The sequence below is a fragment of the Larus michahellis genome, chromosome 4 (assembly GCF_964199755.1).
Source record: "Larus michahellis chromosome 4, bLarMic1.1, whole genome shotgun sequence".
In the NCBI taxonomy this organism is placed as follows: domain Eukaryota; kingdom Metazoa; phylum Chordata; class Aves; order Charadriiformes; family Laridae; genus Larus; species Larus michahellis.
The window spans coordinates 358,824-380,032 of NC_133899.1; the positions used below are offsets into that span (position 1 = coordinate 358,824).

The 21,209-nt window shown below is 53.2% G+C and overlaps 1 protein-coding gene across 5 annotated transcripts in view; it reads right to left on the bottom strand.

Annotated features, from left to right (window-relative positions):
- The window catches only part of PMFBP1 (polyamine modulated factor 1 binding protein 1), a 60,106-nt gene that overhangs the window by 14,118 nt on the left and 24,779 nt on the right, over positions 1-21,209 (bottom strand). For 3 of the 5 annotated variants that reach the window (XM_074582598.1, XM_074582599.1, XM_074582601.1), the window contains exon 3: positions 15,489-15,634. In XM_074582598.1, the coding sequence (XP_074438699.1) occupies positions 15,489-15,560 (72 nt within the window). In that variant the 5' untranslated portion in view covers positions 15,561-15,634. Of the gene's footprint in view, positions 1-14,021; positions 15,378-15,488; positions 15,635-21,209 lie in introns of those variants that run through there. The other 2 variants (XR_012586447.1, XM_074582600.1) reach the window with 2 other exon arrangements.

Below are 21,209 nucleotides of genomic sequence, written 5' to 3' on the forward strand. Positions count from 1 at the left end.
ACTGACAAAGGGATGGGAAGCCATCCAAAAAATTAGAGGATGAAAAGGGATGGGAGGCAGAACAAGGGTGGGTGGTGGAAAAGGAGTGGGGAAAGTCAGCAAGAAAAAGCCAAAAAACAGTGAGAAGCCAAAAAAGGGTAGGAGGCCAAAAAAACATGGAAGGCCAAAACGGTGTGGGAGGCCAAAAAGAAAACAGAAGATAAAAAGGATTACAGAAAGGACAAGAACGTAGATGCCCTTTTCCAACTTCCCCGACTTTTTGGCCTCCCACCCTTTTTCAGCCCCTTCTTTCTTGTTGGCCTCCCATGCCTTTTTGGCTGCCCACCCCTTTTTTTGCATCTCACCCCTTTTTGCCTGCTTCTTTCTTGTTGGCCTCCGGCCCCCCTTCAGCCTCCTACCCCTTTTCAGCCTCCCACCTTTGTTCGGCCTCCCACTCCTTTTTGGCCTCTACTTTCTTTTTGAGTGCCCATCCCTTTTCAGCCTCTCACTCTTTTTCGTGTTTTATGTTCTTTTTAGCCTTCCACTTCTTTTTGGCCTCTAACCACCTTTTTAGCCTCTGACCGTTGTTTGGCCTACACCTCTATTTGGCCTCTACTTTCTTGTTGGCCTCCCACCCTTGCTCAGCCTCCCACCCTTTTCAGCCTCCAACAGTTTTTTGTTCTCTTCTTTCCGGTGACCTCCTGTCCCATTTGGGTCTCCCAGCCCATTAGAGTTTACCCTCCTTGTTTGGTCTCCCACCCTTTGAAGCTTCTAATTTCTTGTCTGCCTTCCTCCCCATTTCGGCCTCCCGCCCTTTTTTGGATTTCAGTCCCTTTTCAGCATTTACTCTCTTGTTGATCCTCTACCTCTTTTTGGTCTCCAGACCCTTTCTGGCCTCCCACCCATGTTTGGCCTCCCACTCCTTTTCGACCTCTACTTTCTTGTTGGCCTCCTCTCCATTTTAGGCCTCCCGTCCTTGTTCATCATCCCACTGCTTTTTAGCCTCCCCCGCTTTTTCAGCCTGTAATTTCTGGTTTGCCTCCCACCCCATTTTGACCTCCAACTCCATTTCAGCCTCCCACATCACTTCCCACACTTGTTCAGCCTCCCCCTACTTTTCAGCCTCTACTTTCTTGTTGGCCTGCCACCCTTTTTCCATCTCCCACCGCTCTTTGGCCTTCCCCCCTCTTTTCAGCCTCTACTTTGTTGTTGTTGGCCTATCCCCTTTTTGGCCTCCCACCCATGTTCAGCCTCCCACCCTTTTGGCCTCTACTTTTGTGTCGGCCTCCCGCCCCTTTTTGGCCTCTAATTTCTTGTTGGCAGCTCACCCCTCTTTGTTCTCGCACCCGTTTTCAGTCCATCGCTTTTTTTTTTGTGCTGTTTTCTTGTTGGTTTCCCACTCTTCATCCTCTCACCCATGTTTGGTTTCCCACCCTTTTTCGGCCTCTACTTTCCTGTTGGCCTCCCACTCATTTTCGGAATCCCACACTTTTTCAGCCTCTACTTTCTTATAGTCCTCCTACCTACGTTTGGCCTCCCATCCCTTTTTGGCCTCTATTTTTAAGTTGGCCTCCCACCTGAGTACATCGAGTTTGAGGCCAGATGGCAGACTTACTTACTTAAAAAGAGTGTGAGGGTGATACCACAGGGGAAGGGGCGGCTGGAGGGGATATGGAGGCTGAAAAGGCAGAGGGGGCGCAAAGGCGATGGGGGAGACTGCAGAGGAGCCTGGGGCCAGCAGCTTAAGGGAGGCAGAAGGGGACCCAGATCCTCGACAAAAGTGAGGAGGCCACAAAGCAGGACGAGGCCAAAAAGGGAGGAGAACGTCTGGAGGGGAGTGGGGAGGCCGAAGTTTGATGCTGGAAGTGGTACTCCCGGGAGGGCAGGGGGTGGCTGAAGGGAAGCGGGGGGTTTGAGGGGAGGCAGAGGCCCAAGGGGAGCAGCCGGCAGAGACGGCAGCGGACGGCGCGGAGCGAGGCCCGAGGGCGGGCGGAGGCTGGAGGCCGGGCCGGGGGCGGCCGAGGCCGGAGCGGGCGGAGGCTGCGCGAGGGCGGAGGCGCCACGTCCCGGCCCCGCCCCGGATCCCTCCGCGCTGCCCGCCCCGCCCCGGATCCTCCGCGCCCCGCCCCGCCCCGCCCCGCCCCGCCCCGCCGCGGTGCCGGCGCCGCCCGGCAGGGGTCGCCCTCGCCCCGCGCTGCTGCCCGCGATGGCGGCGGCGGCTCCCCCCCGCGCCCGGGACGACGGCGGCGGCTCCTCCCAGCGGCCGCCGCTCCGCCGTGCTGCGGGGCGGCTCCGGGCACCTTTGTTCTCCCGCAGCCCCCGCCTCGCCGCGCTGGGGCGGCCGGTTCCGGCCCCCTCCTGCCGTTCCGGGGCCGGGCGAGCCGCCCCGACGCAGCGCGGCGGGGATCCAGGGCAGCCCCGGGGCGGAGCGGACCGTGAGGAGCCGGGTGCCGCGGGCACCGCCCCGCAACAGCGGGGCCCCCCTCCGCCCCCTCGGGGACCTGCCCGGGGCCGGGGCGCGTCCCCCGTCCTCCCCGGGGCCCTCCCCGGGGCCCCGCCGTTTTTCCCGTGGGTGGGAGCGGGAGCGGGGCGGGGGCCGGCGGCGGTGCCCGGGGGGGCGTGCGGGGTCCCGGGGGGAGGTGGAGGGGGGCGGTGGGTCCCGGCCCCGGCGGTGGCGGAGCGGCCGCGGCAGCCGGCGGGAGCCGGGGAAGGGAAAACGGGAACAGGCGCTTGCGTCCGTGGAATTTTAATGAGCCTTAAAGGTTATTTCTCTGCGGTTCTAGTGATAATTTCCAATTCTCTGTGTTGGTGGGGGAGCGGTGCCTCTGGTCTAATCACATTCGGGTACTGTCTAGGGCACAGGCTGTATGTTTGGCTGGTGAGGAATATCAACAAACATGAAATACCAGTAGCGTGGTCAGAGTCTACGGGGGAGAAATAACAAACAGGAAAGTCTTGCGTGGCTTTGCATTCTGCAATGAAAATGATCTCATTATCCTTTCCAGGGTCTCAGTCAGCTACTTGAAAAATACTTATTAAAAAAACATTGCAGCTCTTGGGAGAGAGTTCCCTCCAGAGAAGGGAGAAAGGAAGGAACTGGATGTGTAAAAACAGAGTAGGAGGAAACAGCTACAGTGGCAAAAATAGGTAGGAACCTGCCGTACTGCATTTCCAGCACTGGCAGAGAGCCCAGGCCAAACCCTGGAGCAGAGGGACCCGCTCTGTGCCTCCTTTGTCCCTCCAGCCCTCTACTTGTTCCCTTGAAATCTTGGCGGGGGTGGTGGTGGTGTTGAAGCAATTGTTGGTGCAGGTGGGGGCCCACTCAGCCCAGTCCCACAGAAGCAAACCTGTGACGTTCCCGTTGCTCAAACGCCAGGTACCTCCACTCATCCCTGCCGCAGGGCTGTGTCTAGTCGGGCTTTAAACACCTCCACCCAGGATAAGAGGAATGCACGGGCAGGCACGGGAGTGACCCTGCAAACCCAAAGGTGTGCATCAGCCTGCCGGGGATGCTCAGCGCCCACATGCCGCTCTCAGTGCTGTCTCATATTTACTCCATCATGGCAACCATTTGCACCGCTGCTCCTGCAAGCTGCGTCTTGGTTTCTTGTGTCCGTGGGTTAAGGACATGCATGAGCCGCGTAGGAGCTGCCACGTGTTTCTGTCAGGAACCACGAGCTAGGAATCAGCAAGCAGAGGTCCTGCTGGAAGAAGGAAGAGCGGCGCTGCCCAGTTCTGGTCACAGAACACGATGCCTCAGTGGTCCTTGCAGTTACAGCCACCGAGCTGCTGGGAGGTGGATGGTGCACCTGGACGGCTACATCGGGGGGCTCGGGGGGCTCCTGAACCAACAGCAGTGGCAACAGCAGGTGGGAAAAGATAAGGGGGAAACACAGAGGCTGAGGGGAGACAGAAACCAGAGGGAGCTGGGTAAGTGGACAAAGACTCTTGTGGGGACCACGGGGAGAAGCTCCACAGGGTGGGTGGGCATGGGAATGCAGAAATAGGGGCAGAAAGAGAGGATCCTTATGCCCTTTCCTTATGGTTAACCTTAAGTCTCCGGCCAAAACTAAAGGAGTATTCTAAGATACCGAAAAGATACAGCATGAAACCCAGGAGAAACAAAGTTCAGACCATACTGCTGCCGCATAGAAAGCTTCATTAGCCCCATTGGCACAGCAATAATCAGTGAAAAAAAATCAGTATGTGTGATGCAGAAGGATTGACTGCTCACGGAGCACGGCATTTGCCATCTCTTGATGTCTTCAAGTCCAGTTGAACGCCCTTCTGAAGCTGCCTTTATCAAACAAGTTATTGAATTCAGCAGTAACATGGCGAAATTTTCTTGACTGCAGGTACAGAAGGTCAGGCTGCGTGATCCCTTCCTGCTCGCTCTGTGAATCTACTGAAAGAAAACGCGAAGAAGGACTAAGAGAACACGCCATTATTTGTGTTCTTCGATAGTGACTTAACATCAGTGTTTATCTGCGGGGGCTCCAGCTGCAGTCACGGCGTGGGTGTCCTTGTGCTGAATGGGGAAAGGTTAGTGGGAGCCACCTGGCAGAACTCTTGAGCGATGAAGGCAGCTGCTCTTCAGCACTGGCTTGTTCAGGCTGTGTCAGCTGAAGCACGTGGGCCTGTCCCCGTGCCACGTGGGCCATCAGCAGTCCTGTGGCCTGTATAACAATGGCCTTTGTGCTTGGCATGGTAAGTGAAGGTGGGATCTCAGAAGGAATCCTTGCAACAAGGGTGAAAGGGTGACCACATTCAATAGGCGCGGGTGTTTTGTTTAAGGAGGCTCCATGTCCGAGTGCAGGGCAAACATGGGCCGTTCCTAGCGATTCTGCTTCACCTGACCCCAAGTTTTGCTTCAGCAGAGAGCAGGCTCCCAAGCTCTTCCCACAGTGTTACGCAGCCTCTCAGGCGGGGCTGGTACTCGAGGGTAGCCATGGCTGGAAGAAGACAGGGCTGCAGTGTTGTGAGGCTGAGCTTAACTTATCATTTCTTGTTTTCAGACATTTAGCAGCTGTCCCCAATCTTGAAGGTATGAGACACAGCCAGGTGGTCTTAACCCTGCCAAAGTTCTGGGGCGTTTGCACTTTCTTTCTTACAAGGTTTTACTTGCAGTCCCAGCTGCTGTGGCTCTGTTGCCTGCTCAGGAGCGAGGGCTGGGCTTGGGGCTATATGAGATAAAACCAGATATAGATGGAGAGATGGTTCTATGGAAATGTTTGCTCAGTGCCCAGGAGCAGCCCAAAAGGCAAACCAACTGTTAAGAATTATTAGGAAAATAATGTAGAGCAGATCACAGTCATGCCACTGAATAGATCCGTAGTGGAAGCTGCGTTGTGATTACCATATGCAGCTCTGGTCTGCCTCTCAAGAAAAACAGAGTTGGAAGGGTTTCAGAGAAGAGCGACGAGGGTGATCAAATACAAAGAATATTTTCCACATGAGGAAAAAGTAGATAGTCTCTTTAGCCTGGAAAAGAAATGACTGAAGAGGATTATAAAATCCAGTTTGGCATATGGAGGTTGTCTGTGGTATGATTTCTCATTGTCCCTTCAATATAAGAACCCGCAGCACCCCATAAATCATCAGGTAACAACTACAAAACAAAACACAGTTCTTTTTTTTTTTTAATGTCATATGTTGTGTCAGACTGCTTCACACAGGATATGGTGGGCTCCCCAAATTTACATGCATTCAAAAATAAATTAAACATTTTAATGGGAGAAAAAAATCCACTTACATTGATTAAATGTAAAGACCCCACTTTAGGTTCTGAAGGCTCTGAGCTGCAGCTCGCTGGAGGCTGGCAGAGTATTCCGGGCAGTACCGTGGTATCTATGCCCTCTTCTTACACTGACCAAGAGCGCAGTTCTTGGCTACTGTCAGAGAGGAGACAGTGGCAGGGATGAAACAGTGAGCTAGGCAGACTTGCAGCTGATAGCAGCGTTTTCTTTCCTTCACTGTTCCAGGCTTCTTTGCAAGGACGGATCCTGCCCTGTCTCGATCAGTCTGCTCTCCTTTTTTAAGGAGCTGTATCCCAAAAGCCTAGCTTAAAAATTTGCAGTGGTGGGCCAGTAACCCGAGCTCTGCACTGCCACGTCAGGATACAGGCGAGCCTTCACAGACCAGTCCACTTTAAACAACACTCACTCTTAGCAGTGGCAGAGCTGGCTGGCAGCAGTGACAGCAGAAGCCTCCATGTCCCAGTCCCTCTCTGTGATGAGCTCCAGGATGTCTAGTGAACAGTTTGCTGTTGTGTCAGCTGGCCAACTTCAGTGCGAAAGCCTGTGCTTTGTTCTCGTGGGGAGCCCTCGAGCTCGGTTGACGGCACTTGGACGTCTGCATGTCAGGGAGCACCTCTGCCCTCGGTGCAAGTGGTGGTGCAGGACCAGAGAACCTGTGCCCAGGTGTGGCTTGCAGAGTGCTGGGGCTCTCTGGGGCATTAGGGGCTGCCCAGCAACCTCCTATGGGGGCTCGGCCAGGCCAGAGGAGTCTCAGAGAAGCAGGAGAGACAATGCTGACCTGCTGCTGCTCCCCAGAGGGAATGTGGGGGTCCCAGAGGCACCTCGGTTTGACACGGGCAATGGATCTGTGAGGTGTGCACTCACCTGCACTGAATGAGGGGTGTCTCAGCCAGCTCACGTCTGAGTTCTGTCCTCTGGAGCAGGCCAGAGAGCAAGGCACGGTGCTTAAGAAATAGTGAGGAGGGATGGAGTGTAAAGAGACACCAGCAGAGAAGCTGCAGTAGCTCCCCGGCTGTTTGCCGCAACAGCTCTGTTTGCACATACGCCATTATCAGTTATAGCAGGTAACATATGGGCACTTTCCTAGGAAGCATTTGACCTTTAATCTTTGGTGAGATTTTTTTTTCTTTATTTTCTTTTAAGACTATATAAACCAGTTTACAGCCATCTCTAATCATATCCAACTTTTGCTGTCCCAGAATTGCAAGTGCTTCCCATGGGGGGTGTGGGAGAGGCACCCATCCAAGCACTGCCTTCCGACATGGCGCCAATCACAGCCCAGGTTCCCCCAGCCCTGCAGCGGTTGCTCTGGCCGTCGGAGCAGCTCTTCCTCCATCGCTGCTGGTGATGCTCCCCTCCGGGCTCTACAGGTACTAGAGACCACTGTCAGCCCTTTCCCCCCTCTCCTGTACCTCTCCACACCAGCAATGGCTCTTCTCAGGGCTACGTGGTCAGACAAGGGAGCAGGGCAGGGCCTGCTCAATTGTCCCGGCCAGTGCGGGTCTTACTACACTGCTCCCACCATGGAAATACGAAATAAGTGTAGGGCTTAGAAAGAGGTGACCTGGGACCTGTCCTGAAGAGCACTCAGCCATGTCACACACGGCACGTGAGGCTAGTAGCAGGGAGATGGAGTGCTGGAAGACACGGGCAGAGCTGTACAGCCACGCACTGGTGTGGGCCACCTGCACGCACCTGGATTGCTCAGTTGGGAGTTTCAAGGTAACGGCAGAGCTTTGCTCGCTATCAGCAGGATGAGCGTTGGCTCAGCCATGACTCCAGGTGTATTTATCGTCACGCTCCTTGCTCTGGGTCTGCCCTCCAGCCCCACTGAGCTCACAAAGCTCTCCAGCCAACTCGAAGAAGAGGTACACAGTATGGGCAAGCGGCGACCACTCCGGCTCCTGGGCCAGTTGCTCCTGTAGACTGTTACACCAAGTCCTGCTCCCACAGCATTTGCTGCTTTAAGCTTTAGTCTGCTTCTAACACTAGCAACTATTTGGTAGTTTTCCAGCAGGCTGCGGGTTTACCAGATACGTGCAAGAATGCTACTCCTCTTTTGGTCAACTGGAGCGCTGGATTTGGCCACAGCAACTGGTGTCTGTCAGGAGCTGGTATAAGAACCTACAATAAGCTGCAGAGAGCAAGACGGATCAACAGTGGCTTCCTGGTGGGTGCAAGACTGCACTGTTATTTCTGCCGCACGCAGTGCTGGGCTCTCCGTCACATTTCTCGTCTTCATGTGGAATTTGGATGGGCAGCTGCCATTCCCGCAAGACAACTTCAAATGAATGAAATGAATGACTGTTTTTCCTATTACATGACATGATTCAAAATACCCTGGTGCAGATGCCCCAGCCAGATTCCAAGAATCAATCACTAAATTGCACCGTCTCCTTCTGGAGCAAGCTACCAGTGGAGAAACTGAAAACAGTTGTTTTGTAGCTATACTGAAACTTCACAGTTGATTTTAAGCCTCTTAGACAGTGTAATACTGAATGCAAGTTCCTGCTGAGGGCTATCGACTTCAGTATGTGCCAAGCTGCAGGGAACACCCCGTGCCATGCCTGCATGTGACAGAGCGCTTCCCTGCACCAGCAGCGTGACTCAGATCAGAGACCAGCTTCCTGGGATTTCCCATCAGCATCCTTTAAGACTGCCATCCAGCAGAAGGGATCTGTGCAGCCACAAGGTGAAATGCACCAGGAAACAGCATCATCTTCAAAACACACAAAGGGATTAGCACAGTCCGCAAACAGCAACATGCTGCCCTCTGTTCGGGGGTGGAGACATGCTGCCTGCTGGGGCCTTGGGGATGGAGGAGGCTAGCCGTCAGATGTCGCTTTCTCAGGTCAGGTGTGCTTGTGAGTGCACAATGTGTCAAAGTAATTGCACATTCTTGCGGCGTAAATCCTAATCTGACTTCTCTCAGAGCATCTGCTCTCACGCTGACATGGTGCCAGGGAATGGTGGAATGCAAAGATGTAACATAAATATTTGCAATTAAGAGCAGTGGTGGTTTAGTGCCGTAGGACCACACCAAGGCCACAGACTATTCACAGCCCTCGTATGTTAGAGCAGCCGGCAGCATTCGGTGCGGCAGCCGTGCTTTGGCAGCACTGGTGACCGATGTCCTGTGCATGAAGTGTCAGAGTAAGACGCCTAATTGCTAGTTGTGTGATCCAGATTGTGCTTCTGCACAATATGTAGGTGTGCCCTGTGCTTCTCACACCTACCTCCTGGTGTGTTAGAGTCCCCTACAAGCTCCCAGTATATGGAACTGATGGACACGTTGTAGGTCTTCTGCCAAGCCCTTTCCTACAGCTCTCCCAACTACCAACACAAGGAAGACAAGTCAGAGAATCCAAGCTGACTTCCCTCGGCACCGTGTAGAAGAGTTGATCAGTGGGCGATACAGGCAGGCCACCGGCGCAGCTCCCGGAGTGAGCTGCTCAGTGCTGTTCCTGTTGTCACTTCAAGCAGTGCCTCTGCTTTGTCACACACTTCTGTTCTGCTGTACGCAGCTCTCTGCAGCGATCTAGCAGTCACAAACCTCCCATCTTTTTGTCATGCAGTGATTCTCCTCCACCATTACTTTTGTATACCTTCCACTGCAAAAAAGAAGAGGCCAATACTGGGCTGCAATGAATGTTCAGCCAGCATTTCCCTTTCCTCTGTCTGTCAGATCATCCTGTTTAGTGGCTGAGCATGGTAATCAGCCAAATATAATATTAGAAGCATGGTTTTAACAAGGGTAGCTCTGCCCAGCCCTTTTCCACATTGTAACCAAGAATGCGGTGAGTGAAAGGGGCCCCAGCTCTAGTTTGGAAATGCTCCCCTGTTTCTGGAGTTTGTTAGTACAATATCAAAATTATGGACTACAACACTTTCCATTCCTTTCTTTCATTCTGAATTAAAGGCCATCTACTGAAGACTCTCACTTCAAAAAACAGCCAGGCACTTTCTAATATCAAGCAAAATGCCTGAAGAATAAATTGCTCCAATCAGAAATAAAGCATTTTAGTTCTGCCACAAGCAGAGAGCTGTGTTTATAAGTCTCTCCAAAGGCAACTCCATCTTTCTTGCTTTCCTCTCATTTTCTTTTGATGCACAAAGCCTGCATGCTGCAGTGCTGTGATTGGATTCAGCTTTGGAGCAGTGTAATTGTAAATATTCATTGGAATCCAAGCTAGTTTTCCCAAGTCTCTCTTAAAGGCTCTGCAGCTATACAAACAGCCGTGGCTCTGCATTAGCCTCACAGCCTGGAGGCTGCCCATTTCTCCACAGCCCCAAAGACTGCTCCTTCAGAGGCTGCATGGAGAGAAATCAACCTTGCAGACCATTTTAGTCAATGCTGTATTATTTTCTTTATTCCCTCTTTAATGTCTGTGTTGTAGAACTGGCTCTCAGACCCAGGTACCCGGTGGGGCTCCTCGCCAGTGCCTACACAAATAACACAGCTCACCTTCACTCGCCGCTCCCACTGGCTCTCATGGCTGTGTGTTTCCAGCCCTGTCTATCTACTGACGGTGCTGGGATGTCTGCGTGAGCTGCTCTGTGTCCTGGTATACGGTATATGCCTGTGCACATCCCACCCTCCCACCGAGGACACATAATCGAAGTGGGTGCTGCTTAGTATTAACACGGCTGCTACTTGGCAGACGGCCGTGAGGCTCCGTAGGTAGGCGACCCACATCGTGCCAGGAGCTGCACCCCCGTTGGTTGCTGAGAAGAAAGCAGATAGATCAACCACTGACATCCAGGCAATTCTACCTCTCCAGCTACTGAAGTGCCATGACTGCACTCAGACAGTAGGAGGTAGGCAAAGGGCAGTAGACTCCTACAGCCATCAAGGAGCAGAGGCGAGACCTTTCCATCAGCCAGACCCTGACCTCCATGTTGCCTGGGCCAGCCACTGCACAGCAAGACTGCATGGCATCAAGCCGACCTTACTCGCCAGGTGGTCTCTGACTGATAGCCATGTCCTTTGCAAAGCAGCACGTGTAAGAAACTGCACGTAGTTATTCTACTGAGAATGGAAATTGAATCCAAAAGTTCTGATAGCAAATCTACGTTCCCATCTCTGCTTCATCTACTCTTATGTTTACCACCAAGGGCGGAACTGCAGCGCTCAGGCCAAAGCCTGAGGCACAGCAGCACATGTCATACAGATGGTGGTGTCAGAGCCTTCATCACCCACTGACATCCTCCAGGCTCTGCTTGCTCTTTTCAGCAAATGTTAAAGCACGTAATCTGGCTACTGGGTAACCTGTGACCAGATAAGTAGGTAGTAAAAGGGGCAAAATCCAGCTTTCTTTCCACATGCCAGTTCCTGGGTGCAGCTCAGCAAACAAGGCACCTACCAGTTCCAGCCGAAGCAGTGCAGCTTGCTGGGTGCATCACTAAAGGGAGCAGCTCAGAGGCTGTCAGCTGGACGGTCTGTCCCTTGCTGCAGCACTGTTGCCTGACCCTTGTCTGCTTCAGCCGGGGCCCTGGCACTAGCTCTCAGCCACTTGCACTGAGGCCTCTGCTCCCCCCATGGAGCACGCCTTTACCCAGGAGCACCTGGAACAGGTGAAGGCTCACCAAGTCATCAGCCCAGTATGTAAGTGCTAAGGTTCCAGTATGAGATTAGGCCGGTCCACTCACTTGTCCTTCCAGAGGGTTGGAAGGAGAGTCTCTGTGCATACAGAGACCTCCAGCCCACAGCACTCGGAAAAGAGAAGACTGTTCCCCGCGAAGAGAGTTGAAGGAACGTCACTAATGAGAAAGACACACAAGGATGAATTTACATGAGAAAAATTTAGTGTGTACCCCCCCAGAAAACCTCTCCTGGGAACACATGTGCGGGAGCATAACAGCGAGGTGGAAGAATGCTCCCACAAACCAGCACTGCTACCCAGCACAGGAACACAGCCAGCACTGCTGAGACGTGACACCACCTGAAGCTGGGACTAAGCGTTGTGGAGATCAGGTGAGCCACGGTAGGATATGAGCACACATCCAAGACTCAAGTGCAGTCACTTTGCTAGAAAGGAGAATCATCCTGGGAAATGGTATGTCGATATCACATGAACATTAAAGGAGACTACGGTGGGGCTCTGAAGAAGGCAGAGCTGGGTTTCAAGGTATGAGCCAGGATAGATTTAGGAAATGAGCAAGGCTGGCATGAACCTCAAAAGGCTGACAGCCCATCTTCCAGTTCTAAGACAGGGGACCCTACAAGTGCCCTTTCTTTTTTCTATCTGTCCTTAAAGGTCTCCTGCGATGCAGAATCCTCAGGCCCCTGGCAGTCTGTTCATGTGCTTTGTTCTCCTCCCCATTAGAAAACTGTTCTAACCTGAATCTTTCTTGATGCAGGCTATGCCCATTAGTTCTTGTGCGTGCCTTCATGGACATGGAGAACAGATGGCTTTGTTCCTCTTTCCAGGAGTTTCTTACATGCAGCTGGTGTTATGATTTTCCTCAGTCATGCAGGAGAAAAAAACACAAAATAGCCAGATCAGAAAAAAAACAAAAGAAAACCTGTCTGGTGCAACTCACTGCCACACAAAGAGACAGCAGCTATGAGTGCCCTGTGAGAACAGGTAAAGTAGTGAGGCCTTTATAAAGGTAACTGCTCTCAGAGTCAAAACAGCTTTGCGGAGAGAAACGCCCTGCTCCAGTAGATCTAGATGTCCTTGTGGTAGCCACCTAATTGTCCTCTTTATATCCTTTCCCACCACAGAGACAGGCAGCAGAAGGCTAGCTGCCTTCAGATGTGGTGAAGGAGACAGCCCTGGAGAAAGTCCAGCCTCCAGCTGAAGGGAACAAACATGGAAGACTGGCCCTGCATCAGCGCCCGTGTGGTCACGAGCAGGGGCTGGATGGTGAGACGTGCCCAGTGGCTGAGTGGCAGAGGGAGCCAGTCCCTGGGGTCACTGTGGAAATCCACCCTCTCCCCTCCCAGACGCAACACATTGCTTTTCTCCCACCTGCAGCGTAACACCATGACCCCTGTGGTATGCCAGGGCAGGGAGCGTGCCAGTGGACTCTCCAGCCTTTGCAAGTCTCCAGGACCTGACACCCAGCCTGGAGCACCCGCGGGGTCCCTGGCATAAGAACATCCCAGTCCTTTTGCTGCACAGCACCGGTGCAGAGAAGCCTTCCTGGCATGAGTGGGAAGCACGGTCCTTCCCTTCCAGCTCCATTTTCTGAAGCAGCAAGAGCGGTGTTCTTCGGAGCTCCTGCTATGATGATTTATCCAGGTCACGGTGAGGACAGCTGGCTAACTGAGGTTAACAGCTTTCTCGGTTTCATTTCAAAAAGACATTAGCATGGGGGCTGTATTAAACAACGATATGCCAAATCCTGATTCATTCACCAGGAGAGCTCATGATCAGGTGGGGGACTCAGCTGACAGGCAGGGCTGTGCTGCTAGCCTTTCCTTAAAGGGCAGGACCATAACTCATGCTCCCAGTGCTAAATTACACCTGACACTCCTTGCAGGGGGCTTCTGGTACGTGCAGCCTGCTACAGGCACCCTGGGACTGTCAGCCACGGGAGCCCGAAGCCCCCAAACTGGAAATCTATCAGTAATCGTGTCTGGCTCAAAAAAAAACCAAAACAAAAAAAAGATTGGGCCCTTCTGACTGGAAGAAGGATGATGGAAAGGAAACACGACAGAGGTCTATAAAATCAGAATTGTCACAGGGAAGGTGGCTAAAGAATGACTGATCATGGCCTCTTCCAATAAAACTACGGAAATTGTCAGGGGACAGGTTCAAAATAAGCAAAAGGAGGTGGCTCTGCATCTTACGCAGGGTTAAGCGGTGGAACTTGCTGCTCCAAGACATTGGGGAAGCTGCATAATATCTGAGTTACAAAAGAAGTTTGACAAATTATGGATGAAAATTCCTCAAGGGCTGTTAAACAAAGACTCCCGCTTGGGCTCAGGAAGCCCCTTCATCACAGAAGGTGGGCGAGCACCCGGGGGCAATATCACAAGCTTCCCCTGTTTTTCCCAGCGTAACAGGACTTGATGTTCAGTACTTTAATTGGGAGTTTTGTAAGAGAAAGTTTAGAGCTGGGATGTTTTATCTGCCACTTTCACATCAAAACCAAGCAGCTAGGCTCGGCTGAACTTGGTATCAATGGATGGAGGCATGAAGTGGGATGGGATGGGAAGGGACTAAGACAGAGTAACTGCAAGAAGAATTAGAAGTGTGATTCCCACTCTGACACGCTGTCCTTGCACAAATCAATACACGGTGACCTGTATACATACGCAGAAGAAAACGCAGGCGCGCGCTGACACACTCGCAGATTTATTTGTCCTCCGCCACTCATGCACACAGACAAAGGCACACAAACTTCCCACACCCAGCCTTCACTAGTGGGCAATCGGAAAACAGGCTCGCAACATGCAGTTCAGCCCACACGCTGCGCTGTCTCACACCCCCCCCCCCCCCAAAGGGGGACTCGGCAGCAAACAGAACAATATCTTGTTATTTTCCTTCAAATGCAATGAACGTAATAATTGCATCATATTCATATATGATGCAATATATGTTGTTCATATATATCATATTCATATGAACATACTCATTATCACCAAATTAAGTGAAACAAAATGTTTCCACTTTGAATAATAAGGGGACACCCCCCCATCCCACCCCCCCAGTTTTAAAAAGCTGCCCTCTGAGCTGCTGCTCAGACAAACCGGCTGTGCAGAGCTCATTCCTGCTACCCGGCATGCTGGTACCCCATAGTCCAACGTCAAGAGTGCCTGGTTTAGTCTTCCAGAACACTGAGAATATTTAACTATCGAGTTGTTAAAATAAACATAATTTTTCTGTCTTATGGGGTGCTGAAAGAGATTAGCAGTGGGTGCCATGGAGGACAGACTCAGGTTAAGCAAGTAACCCTGCAGTGTGCGGCGGCAGCAGCTGCACAGATTCTCAGGATCAGCTCCCCACCTCTGTTTGCCATATGGACCTGCATGACAGCTTGTGGTCGATATCCGCTCACGGCTACAGGTGCCCGAGTGGACAGGCGGCAGACAACCCTGTGGCTGAGGAGACGGGGGAGCGGCACGCTCTCCCAAGCCAGATTCACATGCAGAAGGAATACGCTGTCTGAGCAAACCGTCTGACTCCTGGCAGCTTCTGAAACAGGGGGATCAGAAGAGAGGAGCTGTAGCGGGGCAGGGGCAAACAGACCCAGCACAGGGAGGACTGGCACAAGCGCTGCCCAGCAGGCCTCCTGTCAGGTCCACAGGGCGATGAGGGTACTCCCACCCTAATCGTCTGCATGTCCTGGAGCAAACTGAGGATTTCATCCATGGCAGCGTAGCTGAACAGACCTGAACAAGGCTCGTCTCCTGGCTCACTACACGTCACTGTTACCACCAGCTCGGACAGCATTGTCCCAGGAGGCATCGTCTCAGCCGGCCACCCTGTTCCCTTCTCTCCGAGAAGGTCAGCAGCAGGAGCAACATCCAGAACATCTGTGCATTACAGCAGTCGCACCCTCAAATCAAGTGCAATCCCAGCACCTATTTACAGTCAGCAGAGCCGTAGCTGTCTCTCCGGTTCCCTGGACTTTCCCCTCCTCACTGGGAGCTGACAGACTCGACTTTCGCATCTTTAGCCCTTCCTTATGCTGCCATGTAAACAAGAACAGTAGATTATCACTGCTGCTGCGAATGCATTAAATAAAGTTCCCTTCCCAGCCTGGGCTGCCAAGCTAGAGTGGACTGGCATCTTCTCCTACCTGCTCTGAGCTTCCTCCTGCAGCTGGTGGCTGGCCTCCACGTCCTGGCTGAGCTGCGGGATCCGGCTGCATTTCTGCTCCAGTTCTGCCTGCCTCTCCCTCTGCTTGGTCTGCAGTTGATAGATCCTCTGCTCTTGAGCATCCAGCTATTGACCCGCCCAGGGAAAGAAAGAAAAAATGGAAAAAAAAATCAATTAATACTAAACGGCTTAACAAAACCCCGAACAGCACAGGCCTGATGCTGCTGGGGGTGGGGATTGTCGGGAGGAGACACCCCCCGCACACATTAGCTGCAAAAACCTGATGTTCTGGGGACAGGAAGCCAATATGGTAGGTGTGATCTGACACGCACGCCCGCGGCAGCAGTGATATGTCCAACTCGGGGAAGGCAGGGACTCTGCTGCACCGGGGTACCTGCCTCCTCTGCTCATGGAGGGGGTGTCAGACAGTCTGGGTGAGGGAGGCGAAGAAAAACTGAGCAAAACCAAAGTTATTCTAACTAATAACTAAATAACCAGCTCCTGATCTGGCTGTGTGCTGGGGCTCTGTGCTCCTCTACCCTGCACTAAGGACCCTTCCAGGCATTGCCCCCATGCCCGGTCCATGGAGCGGAGGGGAAGGGGAGCTCCGGAGCCCCGCAGCTTGGTCATCCACCCCTCTTGTCCTGCCTGAACAGGAGCAGGCTTTGAGGGCTCAGCATTTTCAATTCTTGTCGTCCCAGCTGTGAAGAGTTTACACAGGCAAGGAGCAGGAAAGGATCATGAATGTCAACCAAAGAGCAATTAGCATGACAAGACTAAAGTATCGATCTGCTGGAGCTAACAGTGCTGCAGCAGCCCTGCGGTGGAGCGGCTCCCTGGCCAGTGACCCCGATGCCTTTGCAATGGACGTCTCAGGGATGCTGCTCGCCTTCTTCCGACAGGCGAGAGGAGCCACGGCCAGTGGGTGCAAACGTGCGGGGCAGGGGCAAAGGCTCTGCGTGGCTCCTGCCCTGCTCATGACAGGGCAGCAAGAGAAAACGCTGGCCGCATAGCCCAGGAATTGGTCTGCTTGGTGTTTTAAATTCAGCATTAAGAAATCCTCTGTGCTGCTGGCCAGGGGCTGCGCAATGCCTTGCCATAACCAAGGGTCCTGTGTGCAGGTGAGAACACCATGCTGCTTTTACTGCTCGGGAGTGACTGGAAGCAGCCTTGTTTCATGGGGAAAGGGGCTCTCCAGAGCTTCCTGATAACACTAACGAGGTAACGCGCCGGGGACAGACACCTCAGACATCTCACTGAGACTGGACGAGAGCAGTGCCCGTGCAGCTGCGCACAGGTGTGGGAACAAGGCAGAACATACAAAGAACAGATTTCTAGCAGAGATCTACTGTATTCTTCTCCCCTATCAATAGGTCCCATATAGGTTATGAATCTCTTCCTACAAATAGGAAGGACAGAGGTCCTGAGAGCTCACAGACATTGAACTGCTGTCCTGGTTTGAGGCCTTCTAGCCCAGACCCGTTGCCCTGCCCCGACCCGTGACTCACCCCCCAAGCGCAAGCAAGCCCTGCTCTGGGGCACAGACACGGCTCACTGGCCTTGAAGGACCCCACGGGCCAAATGCTGGGATGGGAGGAGTGTCCCAAACTCTCTCTGGTGTCCGGCCTGGCCAGCGCTGCAGGGTCCACAACGCTGCACCGAGCAGGTGCAGCCTCAGCCCTCCCACAACCATGTGTCACACACAAACATGGCATCTGCCTGGCCACCACCAGCTCCACTCCCGCTGGCAGCTTGCCGGCCCTTGGGCAGCGCCACGCTGCCTGTGGGGCTCTCCCAAGAGACTTATCCCTTCCGGGCACATGTCCGTCTGTCCTGCTGGCAGTGCCGCTGCCCCCAGCCCCCCCGAGCCCACCTGCCTGCCCGCACCCCGCAGCACCGCCGAGCACGGCTGAGCCCTGTCAGCAGCACCGTGGACGTCCTGCAACATACGCAGCAACTGAGGGGCCTAATTAATGTTCACTAACTGTCTTGCTAAACCTAGAGAGAATTTTGATATTAATTAAATGCTAACTGATTAGTAAAACATATTTACTGAAGACTGTCACCCAGCTGTCAACATTCAATAAATACATTAATAATCAATTTGCATGTAATTAACATAAAATGACATTAATGTCTACATTAAAGGTGTATTGGAGACATTGTTATTAGCACAGTAGCCTGCACTCCTCCAAGCTGTGTTCCGTATGCACATAACCCATTCAAACCCACAGTGAAAAAGGTTACAGCTGTCCAGCAAAATGCCCGCCAAAGAAAAAAAAGAACATGTTTAAATTCCGAGTGTGTGCAATAGTAGAGGCCATCTTTGTGCTGAATACAGGATCCAGCAGTGAAGACGGCGTGCTCTGACGAGCAAAGGACATGCTCCGGTGTCGGGCAGAGGACTGCCAGACCCTAGGGTCACTCTTACTCTGCAGTGACAGCCGGCTTCCATTGCGACGTGAACATGGGCCAAACCGAGTACTGAAGATGTTCTGCAAATACTCGGCTTTGCCTCGGTACAAACGTATCTGAGTCTTCCCCATCTAGGAAGATTCTCTGAGACTCTTGTGTGGTGGTTTCTTCCTGTATTTGCCAGAGAACAGAACAAGCACCAGGGCACGGAGGACTTTTCACGCACCACGTCTTTCAGCCTGGCACAGACAAAACACTTTCTTCCCCCTCCCTCTCTGCCGTGTAGGGCTGCCAGGCCGTGGGGCTGACACGCTCTGCACCACCGCCTGCGAGCCTCGAGCCACAGCGCCTGCACCGAGGTGCCACGTCCCTCTCACCGTCCCAGGCACATTTCCACAGCAGTCCCGTGTTCCACAGCAGAGACTGGATGAACAGCCAGAAATTCCCAGCAGCTGGGAAAATGGCAAAGTCAGACATTGTCTATGGCTGGAGTCGGGGGCACAGCCCAGCTGGCTGCCATGCAGAGAAGATGAACAAAGAGATAACAAAAAGTAGTGAAGCATCTAGGGAGTGCTTGTCCTCCCAAGGAGCAGCAACATACTTAAAATCCGTGCAAGGACTTATCTCTGCGCAGCTGGCCCCAGGAACACCCTCTCGCCTGACAGCGCTCTGCCTGAGGACACGGCAAAGCCCTGAGACAGGCGGCCGAGGACCAGGCAAACCGCACAAGCAGCACAGGTCCACGGCAGAGAGGGCTGGCAGGCGCAGAACACCCTTCCCTCCCAGTAGCCCCACGACCCCAGTGCCCACCCGGCAGCACAGGGCTGCAGAGGAGCAGCGGAGCCTCCCGTCACCCCCAGCCCCAGCGCCTGCACCTCGGGGGCTGTGAGGGGCGCGCGGGGCAGGCACGGCAGCCAGGGGGGCTGCACCTCGGCACGGCTGGGTCCCAGCTCCTGCTAATGGGGGAGACAGAGGTGCCTGCCAGGCAGCTCACAGAGGAGGCACGGGGCCCTTGGTGGAAGGATGGATATCCCCCAGTGGGCACCAGGCTGGATCGCTTCCAAAGCCTTCGGCTCACAACGCTTTATCCACTGGGCTAATCTGAGATGGATGAGAGACGGCGAGGAACTGATGTCTCCCCAGCAAGCAGGATAAACACCCCCTTCCCCCAGCTGCAAGGCAGGTGAGTGGGTTTTGGAGGCAGAATAATTCTAGGATGTTCAATGCAATGAGGCTCCCTACCAGCTCCCCAGCAACAGAAATGCCTGTGACAATAGGGGATGTCATATGGCTTCATGAAGCAGCGTCTGTCTCGGGTCTGAGTTAGCTGAAAGGATGTACATTGCTTAAAGCAGCACTGCCTGTCTGAGCTTGCCTCCTTCCCCTGCGTGCCGTTCGGAGAAAGCCCACCTTTCCTTCGTCCCCACACAGACCCACGAAGCGATTTGCTTGCAGCAGGAAAGAAGGTGGCATGTTTAGGGTGAACATCCCCCACCCCCACCCCTTCTCTTCTCATTTAAGTGGAATCAATTGTGCCATTTCTGCTTTGCTTTTCAAAAGCAATTACTTTCATGTCATTTCTACAGACATTCACAGAGAGCAAGAGAGTGAGTGCTTGATTATCCCCCCTCCCATCCCCATCCTGTGGCTTCCGCAGTGGCGGTGAAGTATTAAATTAAATGAGGTGTCTATGGAGCGGCGATGGTTTCAGGTCAGAGGCGCTATGGAAAGCTGTATGCTGCACTGCTCCTGTATATGTAAATGGATATATTAAAACCACTGATGTCAACTTGCAGCACTCATCTCCTCTGCTCTCGGGTGATCAAAGCTGATTGCAGAGGCAATTACTGCAAAGGAAAAGAAAATCACGGCCTCCTGCTCATCCCTGAGCTACCGGAGTTTAATTGCTTAGTGTAGCTGAAGCTGCCTCTCCGTCTCCCTGGTGTGCACGCACACACATGTGGGAGCAGTGCATGCCATGAAACACAGACAGGAATGGACATTTTTGGGGATGGGCAGTGAGAAGCACCCCATGCAGGGGAAGACCGCAACATGAAAAATAATGATGCTTAAAAATGAATTAAACCACTACAGCAGGCAGGGCTGTATCTTAGCAAGCTGCTGGATCGATAACACAGGGAGAAAATCAGGGCAGCATAATACATGCCCATAAGACAGCCTCTCTCATTCTCTACTCTTTGGTCCTAGATTCACAGTAAGACTTCTTCAGTCTTTTACAGGCTGTAGCTAATCAGGCTCCCAAATCCTTGTGACGCAGATCAGAATCGTGACCTCTGTTTTACAGCTGAAATGACTTGAAAGAAAGGTATCGGTGCCTGCCCTGAGAAGTCCTGACTCCTCACCCCGTTCTTGCCTTTGTATTTCACATGCACTTCCGCGTGAGTACCAGCAAAGGCAGGGGACATTTTAATGTAAGCACAGCGCTCGACCAAGTCACAATCAGCACGGCTTCAGAACGCAGGCTGAGGTGTGCAGCTGCGCTGCTGGTGGCGCCGGGTAACGTGGTGCTGGCCAGACTTCAGCTGTGGGATACCGACTTCACATGCTGTTCTTTCAAATGGCTTTTCTCGGTGAGGCATGCAGGGCTGGCTCAAGCCAGCTGCCTCCATGTGTGTCACCCTACCTGCTTTCCTACTACCTGCTACTCAGGCTACATACCAGCGTCCGTTCACACGCCGGTGCTACGCCGGCTCCCCGTCTCCCGCGTGGCCATGCCGTGCCGGGAGCGCGCTCTGCCCGATGCGGTGTGCTGGCTGTGTTCGTGTGCTGTCTGCATGCACGTCTGCACGTGGTCTGAAGCAGGGCCGTGCAACACGTAAGACAACTGTCACTAAAGTGTTACAAGGGAGCAAGGAGGTCAATAAAGAAGATGGAGGGGGCGAACAAAAGACTTACCTTTCCACCTGAGGCAGGAACATATTTTTGTAAGAAATAACTTTGGAGAAGCATCAGGCAGCCCCTTCACCCTGTATCTAAGCCAGTGGGCGTGGGACCTGAGCAGTGTGAGCAGGTCCTGCCTGAGCACCTGGTGCCTGCTCTGGGATTATGCACCAGCAGGCTTCTCGTTATCCCCCACTATTGCTAGAAACGATGGTGCAGAGCAGTTCCTGACATTGTACTGCTTTCTAATGGGCCTCAAGGCAGGCCCAGATATTCCGCAGGTGAAAACCCATGGACCCCACCAACTGCCGTATGCCTGAGATGGGTGAGATAAGGCTAGCAAAGGCTAGCAGCCTGCAGGTGGCTGGAGCACTGCAGATCACGC